The sequence below is a fragment of the Gouania willdenowi genome, chromosome 16, assembly GCF_900634775.1.
Source record: "Gouania willdenowi chromosome 16, fGouWil2.1, whole genome shotgun sequence".
In the NCBI taxonomy this organism is placed as follows: domain Eukaryota; kingdom Metazoa; phylum Chordata; class Actinopteri; order Blenniiformes; family Gobiesocidae; genus Gouania; species Gouania willdenowi.
In genome coordinates, this window is record NC_041059.1 from 26,632,102 (window position 1) to 26,646,053 (window position 13,952).

The 13,952-nt window shown below is 38.9% G+C and overlaps 1 protein-coding gene across 1 annotated transcript in view; it reads left to right on the top strand.

Annotated features, from left to right (window-relative positions):
* Positions 1-6,711: 6,711 nt before the first annotated feature.
* LOC114477884 (R-spondin-2-like) overlaps positions 6,712-13,952 on the top strand; it is a 127,417-nt gene continuing 120,176 nt past the window's right edge. Inside the window, exon 1 of the mRNA XM_028470553.1 lies at positions 6,712-6,802. Coding sequence (XP_028326354.1) covers positions 6,712-6,802 — 91 coding nt within the window. The remainder of the gene's footprint in view (positions 6,803-13,952) is intronic.

Here is a 13,952-nt window from a genome sequence, read left to right on the forward strand (position 1 = left end):
TCTATATTTTATCTAGCTATTGGAGATTTTTCTGATGTTTTAGAAACATGAAAGCATGTATCACTCGCTGCTGTGTGGACAGTAAGAGGCTCAGAGTCACAGCTGCTCCTCAAACACAAGCAGCCGAGCTACAGTCGATCCCAGATGATCAGAGCAGACACACTCCGTCCAGACTGCATATTAGTTGGGTCTGTTCTTTCCACCGTAGATCATTTTTAATAAGCTATTTATTCTATCTGTTCTCACTCTCTCTCTCTGAAATGGGGCTGACTGCGTTGACTGATCGCTCTCAGTTCTCTGCACACACCGACTCCGTGCCTTTATTCTGTTGCTTCTCCACCTCGGTCTTCCCTTTTCCTCTTGCTTTGCCGCATAACCGCTGTGCCAAAAGCCGCATTAGAGACTTCAGCTGGAATATAATGTCATTGGACTGTCCCTATTCTCAGAGCGACTTTTGACGAGCAGCTCAAGCAGCCAATAGAAATGCTTAAAACAGCTCATGGGATCGCCCTGTTGGTAGAAAGATCTCTGATTGGCTGAAGTCCAGCTCCTGTATTTCTAAAGCTCATTTACAGAACCAGGAGAAGGAGCAGAGATTCACTGTCTACTCCGAAAACTTTGGATTACAATATGCAAAGCAATATAATAAGATGATCATGGATTTTTGACCAAATAAAACCAAAAAAAACTTACATACCCCAGCTTTAAGTCAGTGATGCTCAACATGTGGCTCTTTGTCTTAATTTTAATTATTATTCTCCCAGAAAATCTTAAAAAGGGGGAACTTTTTAACCCCTTGTTACCTTTTTCCATTTCGCTTCTTCTTTTGTCCCATTTTTGCCCCTTTTTCAAACAGTTCTGACACTACGATGAGCTTTTGTAGACGTAAACAGGAGTTGCATGAATCAGTGATTGATTGCTCAACCTCGCTACCTATGGAAGTGTGTCTCTGTGTAGTGAAATGGAATTGCGTGCAGTGAAACTGAATTTGAGAAGCAGAAATATATTGAATTTTTGGAATGTACTAAGAACATTTTTTCAACAGGAAAAATGAATGACCAACTATTCAAATTTAGTTTCTAGTGGCACAAATCTGGGCCATTAGGATTGCTTTTTCCATTTCAGTATGTGAAGGCAAAACAAATTTCCATCCCAAATCAAAGTACTAAATGTAATGAACCAAGACAACACAAAAACATCAGTTTTGCACATAGACCTGGAACGCACAGAGGAGGAAAGGCAAGATATATATATTCACAGAGTGTGTGGATGAGGGAAAGACCAATGTTTTGTTTAATCTGATGTGACCATAAAATACAATGACAAATAGTTCTGCTGGCTATTTATGTGCCTCTGAGTCCTATCTTACGACCCTGTTAAAGACACGATACTACCAAGATTAATGTGGGTCCTGTTGGAATAATGCCGATGTCATTAATCATCTCTTTCTACAAACTGAAGCAACTATTCCACATCCACCTGGCTTCTACCATCATGTTGGCATTTATAAAACTTGTCTGGAATCATTAAACTTCCCCTAAATCCATTAAAACTTGACATTTGATGTCTCAAAAATGCACCTTCCAGATATGAGACCCCTGGAAATAAATCTATGGTTCACTTTATCTGCTGGAAATTAATACACATACATTAATACATTTCCTTCAATTAATGATAAAACCTTTCACTTAATAATAGATTATTTTTCACTCAAAAGACAGAAAGCTTCCCTGCTTTCTGTCTTTGATCTCAATTAGGGCTGAGATAAACGATTATTTTTTTAACGATTAATCTAGAGAATATTTTTTCAAAGCATCGATTAATCTAACGATTAATTTTTCCCATCAATTGACTAAAGTAATTTATACATGTTGATTTACATATCTAAAATTAAAAAAAAACAAAAAAAAACACACATACATTCCTTAACATTGCAATATGTATTGCTCTTAAACTCAAAATTCCAAAATAAAGTTCAGTAAGAATATAGAAGTACAAAATAATGCATTCAGAGTCAGAGGTAACATTCATTAAAAAATAAAAAGGCAGTGGGTTCATGAATTAGCAGAATTTAAGATTTATGTTGAAAACACATAGACCTAGCTTACTAAAAAAAGTGCATCTATTAATTCTTCATTCACATGAAAACAACAACTTAAAGTAATACACTCTGCCACACATTTTTCTTAAACTCAAAATTCCAAATGCTAATACAGAAAGTGCTTTTCCAACAAAAAAAAATAAGGGAGAGAAATTGGAAAATTAACAAATAAATATGGGGTTTTATAATGTTCATTTCTAGTTAAAAAAAAATCTAATCATAATAATGATGATGTATATGATCTTGATTATAACACGAACTGAAAAAATACAAGGGTCAGTCTTGGTCCCACACTAGAGGTGAGATGACACGAAATGATAAAAACTATAGAAATAAATCTATTCAGGAGCCACTAAATACTGTTTTATTCCATTTATTTACAAAATCTGATTCTTTAAAATATGTGTTATCACTTATTCATTTCATCATTATGATCTATATTAAAGTTTGGGAACCACTGGTGTAAAGCAACTTCTCACCCTGACTCAGGAATGGAGCAAAGCTTTTTTTGGTCATATTTTAATGGTGAGAGTCATTTGATGTTATGCACTGGTTGTAAGGAGAATGTGTTTTTTTTACTCTTGGCTCGGTGTGTGTGCGTGTGTACGTCTGCTGCTGATGCTGCTGCTGTTGATGTCAGAGCGGGTGTTTCCTCCTTGTCACGTCAAAGCATTGCCGTCCTGTCACACCCGGGATAAAGGACCAGGGTTACGGGGAACAGCTACCTTTGACAAACGAGTGTGTGCCTTCACTGCCTTGCACTTTTGAAACTCGGACGAGCCACTCACCTTAGTTATTCTTCAGCGCCGCCATCTTTGTTTTGGTCAGATGATGCATCGGCGCGCATATTCTGCGTCGATGTATTTTTTGCGTCAACGTCATCGATGACATTGATGCGTTGTCCTGGCCCTAGTCTCGATGTCCCGCCCTAAACAGCCTCACTTCCTCCCACTACCTCTCCCAATCTACCAGAAGCCACGCCTCTACTTTTCTGCGGAACATAACAAGGTCACATTGGTCAGGTTAAAGCCAAAATCATATTTACCTGTTTGCGGCCTTGTTTTTGTGCACAGTTCCACGTTGACTTTGATAGACGGACTCAAAAACAGGAAGTCAAAGCCTATTGGCTGATCGTTTCCATTTGTATAGGGGTCTATAGGACAAAGGATGGACTATGCAGTAATGCATATGAATGACTACCGGCAGTAGACCATAGTAAATGGCTAGTTAGATTTCTCAGAAACTCCGGATATTAGCTTTAAGATCAGGGGTTCAAAAATCAGGTCCTGGAGGGCCCCTGTCCTGCATGTTTTCTTTAATGTATCAGTTTAAATGGCTTTCTGAATGCTCAGGGGCTGATAAAGGCACAGAGAAAGTGTTACCCAGAAGATGTGCAAAACATGAGCGAAGACGACGTGAACATGTGGTTGAACTTCACCTTAACAAAGAAGACATAATGCAGCTTTAGTGCAGGAGTCAACAGCAGCCATGTATCTGCAACTACAAATTTCCTGTTGGAGTGAGTGCAAAGATAGTGACACACTTCAACAGCAGTTGAAAGAACGGGGAGCTTGGAGTGGACTTATCGCGTTTCCTCTCAGGAAGGGCCCTGGCTGATGTCAGCCCTGAACTTGGCCAAAGAAATGTCTGAGGCTGAGGATGACGTCCTGGGATTTTCCTTTTTCCTAAATGATATCTCATCTGCTGGACGGCAGCCGACTCCTACAAAAGCCAGCATGAAAATATGACTTAGCTGGCTTATTCTTCTCATTTATCGTCACCTTTTATGGGGTTTACCATCATATAAGCATACAAATCATCATGACAGCGGCTTTCTGCGGTTAAATGCAGGAGAACACCTCACTATCCTCAGTATTTGTCCTTTATATTGACATTGACAGCTTAGATATTAATAAAAGTGCTTGTGAGGTCATTATTTAGTGACACAACTTTAATGGCAACACATGTGATGTGTTTAAGGCACAGCAACAAAGCCTGGTTTTTCGTTTCTAAGGGAAGTTGCTAAATTGCCAATAGGAGTAAATAACTGTGTCAGGCGGGTAAAGTGGATGATGATGAATGATGGATGAATGAGTATTTTACCTTTTTAATGAGAAAAGTAACTTTTTGTAGAACAATTACCGGTAGTTAGTTAATCATATTGAAACAAATGGTACATTTTGACTAAATATAAGTCACTTTTTTTTTTAATGTTTATTAGAAATAATGAGAAAGTATGGTAGTTGATTAGTAGGGGCGGTAAAAGAAAATCGGTGAACAGCAATTCTATTATTAATGATCATGAATCGATACCTAAATTTCCAAAGATCGATAATTAACATTTTCAAATTGTAATGCAAACCAGGCGAGTCCTCCTAATTTGGATTTTTAAATTGCACTATGCAATATTGAAAGTCAAAAGAGAAGACATAATTTAGTAGCTGATGTTAAATGAAGATCAATAATAATAAAGTTTATTATCATTATTAATGGAAAATTGATTTGTAATTCAAATGAGACTTTAATAATTGGGAAATTCGGCTGATGAAGCAGCCCTATTGATCAGTGCTGATACTTGTTTATATTGCTGATGTGTACTTTTGGTTGATTTGTGATTATTTACAATCACAATAGAAGAATGAGTAAAAACCTCAGAACAGGCTACACACTTTCACACTAAGTCCCGAAACAGATATTTGGTGACTCCGAGTCCTCATACATAACAGCATGACTACTTGGATTAACTTAATTTGATGAAACACATAAATCTATAGACATGTGGAAATTTACTTTTATTTTAACTTTTAATCTTTTCCATCTATTTAATTAAACGACCCATGGCCCAAAGAAAAAAAACCTTACTCATCTTTTTGGAAGCACTTTAATAAAATAATTGACCCGAAGTGGGCTGGTCCAGTCTGGTACAGTCTGCTATGTTTTTGTTTAGTTTTTTACAAGTGAGTGGAGGCAGACATGGTAACAGGTGGCCAAAAATGGTCTAAAAGTGTCAAAAACGTGGCAAGAGAGTGGAAAGTGACTAAAATGGGCCAAAAGCAGCCAAGAGTTATTAATTGTAAAGAATTGATCAGCTGGTCTCTCAATGCAATCGACCAAATTTTTTTGACAAAGAGAACGGGCAGAGGTGAGCCCGCCTGTCCTGGAGGAACGTTTATGGACTCTTGGGAGAAGTGGATGCTCGTGTCTGTCTATCCTTTCCGTTGAGGACGTGGAAGACTACATGATCTACACGATTGGAATTATTAGCAGGTATGCTGCTGATTGGAGCTGGCAGTTTTCTGACCTGTTGTAAAGTTCGGATTACGTCGGCAGCTGTTTTGGTAAGGCTGCCAGTCATTTCAGATGGATTGGGCAGGGCTCTCAACACTCAGACTCATGCAATAAATAAACTCAAAAGTAAGCAGAATGCTACTTTGGAACTTCTACGCGGGTTTGAATCTAGCATGGAGAAGTTGACAGCCCAGCTTTTGCGATAAGGCCACCATATTGGATCTACTCCCCTCCCCCCGACCATATGTCTGCGAATTTTGTTGTAATTGTGTTTAATGGGCTTATGTGCTGAGGTGTTTTTCCCTCGTCCTACACTGTGTTCCTCTAAGAGAACATAGTTTGGGAGCTGCCTTTTTCTCCTCTCCTTTCCTCCAGTTTTTCCATTTTTCATCTAAACATGATGGCACCGCAGATGGCTGCCTCGGTGTGTTGGTGCGCATGTTCTTTGGACCAACTGCCAAGTTAAATTCCTTGTGCTGTTTTCAACTGTACCTGGTGAATAAAAATCCTTTCTGATTCTGAAACAAGTGGTATTTATTGGGCAAAATTTAGCTCATTGGGATGAAAGGTGGCAAAAAAAAAAAAATTAAAGAAAGGAAAAAAAATTCATTAAAATGTCAAAAGGAACATTAAAAAATGGGCAAAAAATAAGGAAAAAGGGGTATTTATTGGCAAAAGGTAGCTAAAGTCTGAAAAAAGTGTCAAAACCATTTGAAAAGGGACAAAAATAGGACAAATGAAGTTGAAAAATGGCCTAAGGAAGTAGGTAAAAATGTGTTTAAATGTTCCCCCTTTCTGGAGGAATAATAATTAAAAGTAAGACATAAAGAGCCACATTACTGACTTAATAACAGCTTCTACGTGGTGTCCTCTGATAATGTAGTAGGCTGGTCTGGACAGAAAATGCCAGTGCTGAATTTTTGTCCCTGTCCAGCCCTGGTTACAGGAAGAAACCTGTCGTCTGTCCCTTCATTATCACAGTGTTACTAAGATGAAGTGGTTCCCTGCTGTAAGCTGCTGCTCCACTCTGTGTATCTTTAAGAGGAGGGGCCTGACATTTATATTGGTGCTTCTGAGCCAGACTATGGGAGGCTATGGAAAAGACCAGAGCTGAGGGTGGGTGCTGACAGGGTGGGGAGGGGGGAGGGTGGGTGCTGAGGAATGAAGTGAGTAGCTGTGGATGGTTCACACACAGCTGAGAGAAGAGCTCAGGCAGAGAGGACAGCACAGGCTGCCTCATTCACATCCAAACTCAGAGAGAGAGAGAGAGAGAGTGAAAGGAAAAGGAAGAAGAAGAGGAGGAGGAGAGTGACAGCGGGAGCATGGCCACCTACGAACCTGCCTACCTTCCTCCTAACGCTGAGGAGCAGGACTTTGTCCAGGCTTATGAAAACGTCAGGGAGAAGTATAAAGGTGGGCAAATCTACTGTTTGTGCTGTGATGACAGTTGGCACACGTGATGATGGAGGACATGTGTGTTTGTCCTGGGAGAGCTCGCTTCATTGGTCTATTTGTGCTGGTTTTGCACATTTGTCAGCATGTGATTGTTTGCATGCCGTATGCATCTTTTGGTTTCACTGTGTGTGTCTGTGTGTGTGTAAATGCTGTTAGAAGTGTAGAGAGTCCTGATATATTCTTCTCAAGTAGAAGTATACTGGTATTTCATTGAAATTGTACTCAAGTCCAAGTACAAGTAAGTAATCCATAAAATACTCAAGTACAAGTAAAAAGTAGCTCATTTAAATAGTACTAGTTACTGTCACCCCCACTTTTATTTTTGGTAATACGTCTTGCCACGTTTCCCTTGCATACAGTAAACATCTCATGTATAAACTTAAGAAAGGAAAGACCAAATCCTGCACAATTGGAACTTGATTTATTTCCCACGAAGTTATCTGTATAAAATACACGGTATGTCAAAATATACAATGATTATTTTTGAAATAAAATAACACCAATTAATTAAATTTAAAATAAGAAAATAGATACATTTATGAACTCTAAAACAATGCTATGCCAAATGTGCCCTGTGGATAACAACACAATCTGTAGAAACCCCAACATGAACCAAATAAAGTGGCATAATAACCTCCATTCAATGCTGTTTTGGCGTGGGGCATTATGTTTAATCTGATTGGTCGGCTATGATGTGATGCATTTGATTGTTGTCTGGTCAGTTCCTTTTTTTTGTACTGTCAGCATGTGCTTTGATCAATTTAAAACAAAAAATAATAATTTACTCAGTAACGGTTGGTTAAAAACCTAACAAATCACTTCACTTCTTTTAAAACGTACTTAAGTGCAACTAAAAATGCTGATTTAGAAATATACTTAAAAAAGTAAAAGTACACATTAAAGCAACTCAACAGTGACGCAAGTACTTCCGTTACTTTCACCTGTTTTTATTGATCAGCCCACATGTCGGCTGTCAGGCTTCCTCGTCGCCTCTCTGCAGTGGATTTACATAGTGCTTCACTTTGATATGTGACCTTAACAGCCAGCCTCGCTGTGCTGACCTCTGACCTCAATGAAACTAACAGAGGGGTTCAGTTTAAGTGCCAGCGCTCAGCTGATTGTTATCCTGTATCCAACCACAACAGTGAGTGGACATTAACAGGTGCTGCAGGGTTACAGGAAAATTCATTAATACCTCACTGGGAAACCTGTGCGGTTCCGCCTGAAACCTGCACCCCAACACCAAAAAAAAAACAAAAATAAAAAAATAACAAGCATGCAAATGGTTTCTCTATTGACATCAGAGCTAAAGGTCTCGCTCAGCCATTGTATTTGACAGTATTTATGGCTTTGTGTGGGTCACTTCCCAGTGTTTGTGGTGCTAACTCTACAGCTAGAGGTAATGGGAAGCAGGAGCCGACTCTGTGGCAGGTGTTTATATTCCAGGCGTTACTCTGTGTTCCTTCCTCCACAGCATCCTTGTGAGCCGCTCTCGTTATTAAGGCACACTGATGAAGGAGTGCTATGGCTCTGTTTGCACAGTTTGTTCTATTGTTTTTTGCTAATCTTTGTTGGTTGTGTTGTATTTCACAGTAGATGTTATATTCCTGTATCTTGTTTTTAATGGGAGATCTGTAAACATTTCACATTAGCCCAAGTTTGGATCATTGGCTTGATTTAATGTTCCTTATATGGTATACGAAGTGTGTGGATATTATAATAAGAATGATCAACATCTGTTTATCCTGTCACTGTTAAACTGGTTTTTGGAAGGCAAGATTTATGTGTACATTGTTGCATATCAGTCTTAGAGGATACACACTAAAGGTTTTTAATAGATGGCTAGGCATATAGACACTTTTTTATTTATTTATTTTTTTTACAAATGTGATGTTTATTGTATCACACACCATCTGTCTTCATTTAGTTTAGACACTGACACCTAGAACTAGCAAAAGTAACTGTATATTAAATTAGGGTTGAACAATAATAACCATAATGATAACTAATCAGAGGAAAATGGCAATTTTTTTTTTTCAATACAATTACACTTTTTTAGCATATAATTTTACCCGATAACATCAGATATGTGCTCAGCAGAGGTTCAAAGAGTACTGATATATTGTACTCAAGTAGAAGTATTGTTACTTGACTCAAATTGTACTCAAGTACAATACAAGTAAGTCAGACATAAAATACTCAAATACAAGTAAAAAGTAGCTCAATTAAATAGTAATCAAACTAAAAGTTACTAGTTACTTTCACCGTTAGTTTTATCCGTATGCACCGCCCCCTCATTGGTCAGTTTAGGTCACGTGACTAAGATTAAACCTAACCGTAAACTTAACCCTAACCCTAAAAATTGTTGCGATATAGGGTTATAACCTAACCCTAAGACGCTACGTACGTGTACTTCGGTAAACATACCAATAGCATTGGGGGTTCTGTACGGCAACCGTACGAATAGACACTTTCAAGCAAAAACAGCACCACTAAAAACATATGGATCATGTTCAATGTGCCATGAGACCATGAAACGGAATTTTAAAAATTTAAAAAATCACAAAAAAATAACAATTTACTTAATAACGGTTGGGTGTAGAAATGTAACGAGTTGCTTTACTTCTTTTAAAACGTACTTAAAGGCACACTGTGTAACTTTTGGCCACTAGGGGCACAAGGCCGGTAACTTTCACGTCAAGCGCCCCTCGTGGCCACAAGCGCCGCAGCACTGTCACAAAAATCAACAAACAGTCGGGCCAGCCTCCCTTGTCTTTTGATTGTGTATGCAGACAGTAGTTGACCCGTAATTGGCTCTAAGGGCTGAGCTCGCGCCGCAGCTACAGTCTATGGGCCGAGCACCGAGTCTGCTGTGGCAGGGAGAAGAGTGTGCGTTGGCGGCTGCTCCTCCAGCCCATACTGTAGCCCCGACTGTAGCTGTGGCGCGAGCCCAGCCCTGAGAGCCAATCCTTATCCCGAAGTTACGGATCTGACTTGCCGACTTCCCTTACTAAAGAATCCACGTTTAACTGAACTATCGCAGTGATTAGTGCACCATTAACCCAACACGAAACTAGCATAGTGTGCTCTTTTGGCTGTAAACAGAGGCTAACTCGTTTCAGCTGCCCACAGCAATGGCACCGGGTTGGGAAATGCCCGTATGTTGTCACGTGGGAACTATGTATATCTGAGCCTCTGGTCATGTAACTGCCGTAAAGTGAAACTTCTCCAGACATTCTCCAGGTCACATGACCTGGTGAGAGACGGTCCGTCTCCTCCAAACTTACATAGTCGGTATTTCAAGAGGGAAGCCCCGCTCGGAGCATTGATACTGTTAAGCGCTGTATATTGGCCTGAGGAATCATATAAAATAACTCATATGGGTCAACTCTTTAGGTCAAAAAGTAAATTCACTGATTTAGAAATATACTCAAAAGAGTACAAGTACCCATGAAAGCAACTCAATTACACTAACGTGGCCACTTGTTATCCATTACTTTCACCTCTGATGCTAAGCTAACCTAAGCATGTTGCTCATATAGAGTTCCTTTACAGTCTCAGAGAAAGACGGCACATAATCCTTCTGCTGTGTTTTAAAGCCAATATTTCCACAGAAGTGAAAACATCTTTAGTTTTTTTATCAGCTGTGTGAAAGTATCATAAAGTTAACACTGTTTGAATTGATTTGACATCCAATATGTTTTTTTTCCCCAATAGGTTCGAATCCAATTGGTGATAATCAGCTAGCCTGCTCTTTCTATTTTTACACACTGCTGTGTCATTGCCAGTTCTTTGGTGGTGGTTTGTGCTTTAACAGCTGATGGTGGTGTTACTGGGTTGCCTGGGATGGGGGATTGCCACGCTCATGCTGGGGTGGTCTGCTGAGGGTGCTTTATCCTCTCACGAGGTACCCTGCAAGACTCCATACTGCGCCCTGGAATGCTTCAAATATCTACTCAATCTGGGCGCGGCAGGTTCCAGTCAGGCAATTGAAGTGTTATTTTTGGCAGGCTTGATTGCCTCTTCAGTGTAATTAGGAATTAGGTTTCTTCTAGACTCAACAAAACATCAACAGCATGCTTTGATGTGTGTGGATTTAGTATTAATAATTCAAATGTGATGATGAATCTTTGTTTTTGCCAAATACGTAATCTAAAATGAGTGCAGGGGCCTTCGTCATCCATACTTAATAGAGCGATTAGGATAGTGTTCCGCTATGTTTATGAATGACTGCAGGGGATTGTGTTTCCTGTGTGTGTGTGTGTGTGTGTGTGTGTTACAGTGTGAGGTGAGAAATAGTGAGACAAACATTTTGTCACATACATGTGGAATGATTCAACCCTCAGGTTTTGTGTATTCTGCTCTTGCCTGAACTGCTTCTGTACGGAAAACAATAACATTGTGAAATCACGCACATCTTATGTGTGTATTATTTCATATGATAATGGCTGCCTTGGTGCAGATTGATTCATGTCAATGTGCCACAGTATACAACAACGTGTCTGAAGTGCCCTTGAGAAAAGCACTTAACCTACGACTCATTGCAACGGTAATGTAATCTGGAAATTATGTAACGCCAAGATTGTGTACTTGAGGTGTTGTCTTATCACGTTCCTGCTAGAATAATTGTCTTGTTGAACTAATTGAGGGTAGTATGTTTTTTCTTATTATAAGGGACAGATGATGTCACCTGAGAGTTAATACAGTCGGAATGTTTTGTTCATTGTTTAGTGTTTATTTCAGGCACAGAAAAAATAAATATTGGAACAAAGCAGGAATTTGATTTGAAAATGAATAGATTTTTGATTTTCCCCCTTTAATTAAGCAAAGTATTACATTTAACAATCTGAAACATCTTTAAAGCTGATGTCCAGGGATTCTGAGAAACGTCTCGATGTCCCGCCCTCAACAGCTTCACTTCCTCCCACTGCCTCTGCCAATCTACCAGAAGCCATGCCTCTACGGGTCTGCACGCGCATTGCGGAACATAATAAGGTCACATCGGGTCACATTGATATAGATCTGTGGGTCAGATAAGAGCCAAAATCATATTTACTTGTTTGCTGTTGTGACGCGCGGCCTTGTTCCCGTGCACATCTTCTGCATTCACTTTGATTGACAGTCTCAAAAACAGGAAGTCTAAGCCTATTGGCTGGGTGCAGTCGGCGATCGTTTCCATTTGTATAGGGGTCTATAGGACGAAGGAGGGACTTGTATACATTAATGTATATGAATGACCACGGGCAGTAGACCATAGTAAAATACTAGTGAGGTATTTTCTCCCATTGAACTCATGTTTACATCAGCCACTTTACGAAGCACCACACTGCTCTGCACCTGCCACTTTGTAATTTCATTAATTTCATTCATACTTCTGCACTGTAATATACCATAGTTATATTTATATATATTTATGACAGAACAAAACTCCAACAGATAAAGACATTTTATAACACAGGTTTTACCACAAGTTGGTTTATGATTAGGGATTTTGTCTGTTAGAGTTTTGGTGGTTGGGATTTTGTCATCGATTGTTCTTTGACACACACTGGTGACGCACAGAGAAAGACTATCACAGATACACAAACACACCTATACTTTTTAGTCTGGTTAAAGATTCCAACAAACAGGATTATTCTGGACTTCGGACACATTAAAACGGAGCAAATGCTTGTAAACCTCTGACAGAAAGAAACTTGAACTTATTTTTGCTTGAGGGCAGAATTGCCTCCACATGCACGCACACGCACGCACGCACACACACACACACACACACACTACCTTTAATGTGTTTTAGAACAATTCATTGAGTGCCTTTTCATAATAGAGTTGCTTTTTTGTAAATGTTCACATTAAAACAAAAATAAAAACAATCTGTTGCAGAATTTGTTGGCTACACAAATATGTAGTGCCGTCTCATCAGTGTTTATATGAATCTCAGCATTTTATTGATTTAAAAATAAATCATATGCCAGACAATGAGAATATACTGTGTGGTGTGTTTCTATCACAGGTTGTAGTTTAAAAATGACCTAAACTGCCAAAATACTATATTACATAATCATAAGTCATGGTTTAATTGGTTTTCCAATTATTCACCAAATTAAAGGCCATGAGTTGTTGTTAGCATAATATTTCAATAGAGGTTTCCGAATACAACTCTTTCACTACTGATATGATACCATTATTGTTGCCTATACCGATATTGATCTAATACAATATGAGCACAGAACTTATATATATATATATATATATATATATATATATATATATACTTTTTTTTTATTTTATAGTTTGTAAGGGAATGTTAGAAAAGGTTTGATCAAGTGGTATTACTCAAACAAAGAACTTTAGTATTTTTTTAATTTTAATTTAGTTTACAATTAATCATCACATGTAGGGCTCGATACACAAAATTTAATTTCTGCATTTAACATTTTTTTGACACTCCGATTGCAAACCCGCTTCCTTAACCACTATAGGCCATCACTGCCCTAAAAAAGGAACCCATTTTGGCTGCCATTTCTCGCCTACGGCCCCTCTGACCACCACCAACATTCATGCACAATCCATACCCATTCATACAAGGCAATGTGCTTAAAGTGCCTTGCCCAATTACACAACGTCAATGACTCGGATAAGAGCAGGATTCAAACCCCCAACCCTTCGATTGTTGGACACTCTACCACTGTTCCACGGTTATTAATACATTATAACTTTAAACATATACAGTAAAAAGATTCTACAATTTAATATAAAAATGAATTAGAAGACTCTGAAAAATAACCTCAACAAATCCAAGAAAAACTAAATACGCATCTGAGTGCTTGTATCAGAGATTTGAAATGCTGGCCGATACGGTCCCATACTTGTTTTTTTCCAGGACAACCTCACATTTTTGTTGAGAAAATAGTTGTCAAAGGTAGCGTGAAGGTTTCTTGGTAAGATACCTCACAGATGGAGGTTCTTGGTTGCTGGGTGTGATTCCTATGGTAGAGAACTAGAAACTTTATTGTCCCCATGCATGAAGGATATCCTCCATCTTCCACAACCCAGTGTTTTAAAGCGTAATGTTATTACTGGCCATACGACAGCCTTGTTACCCACT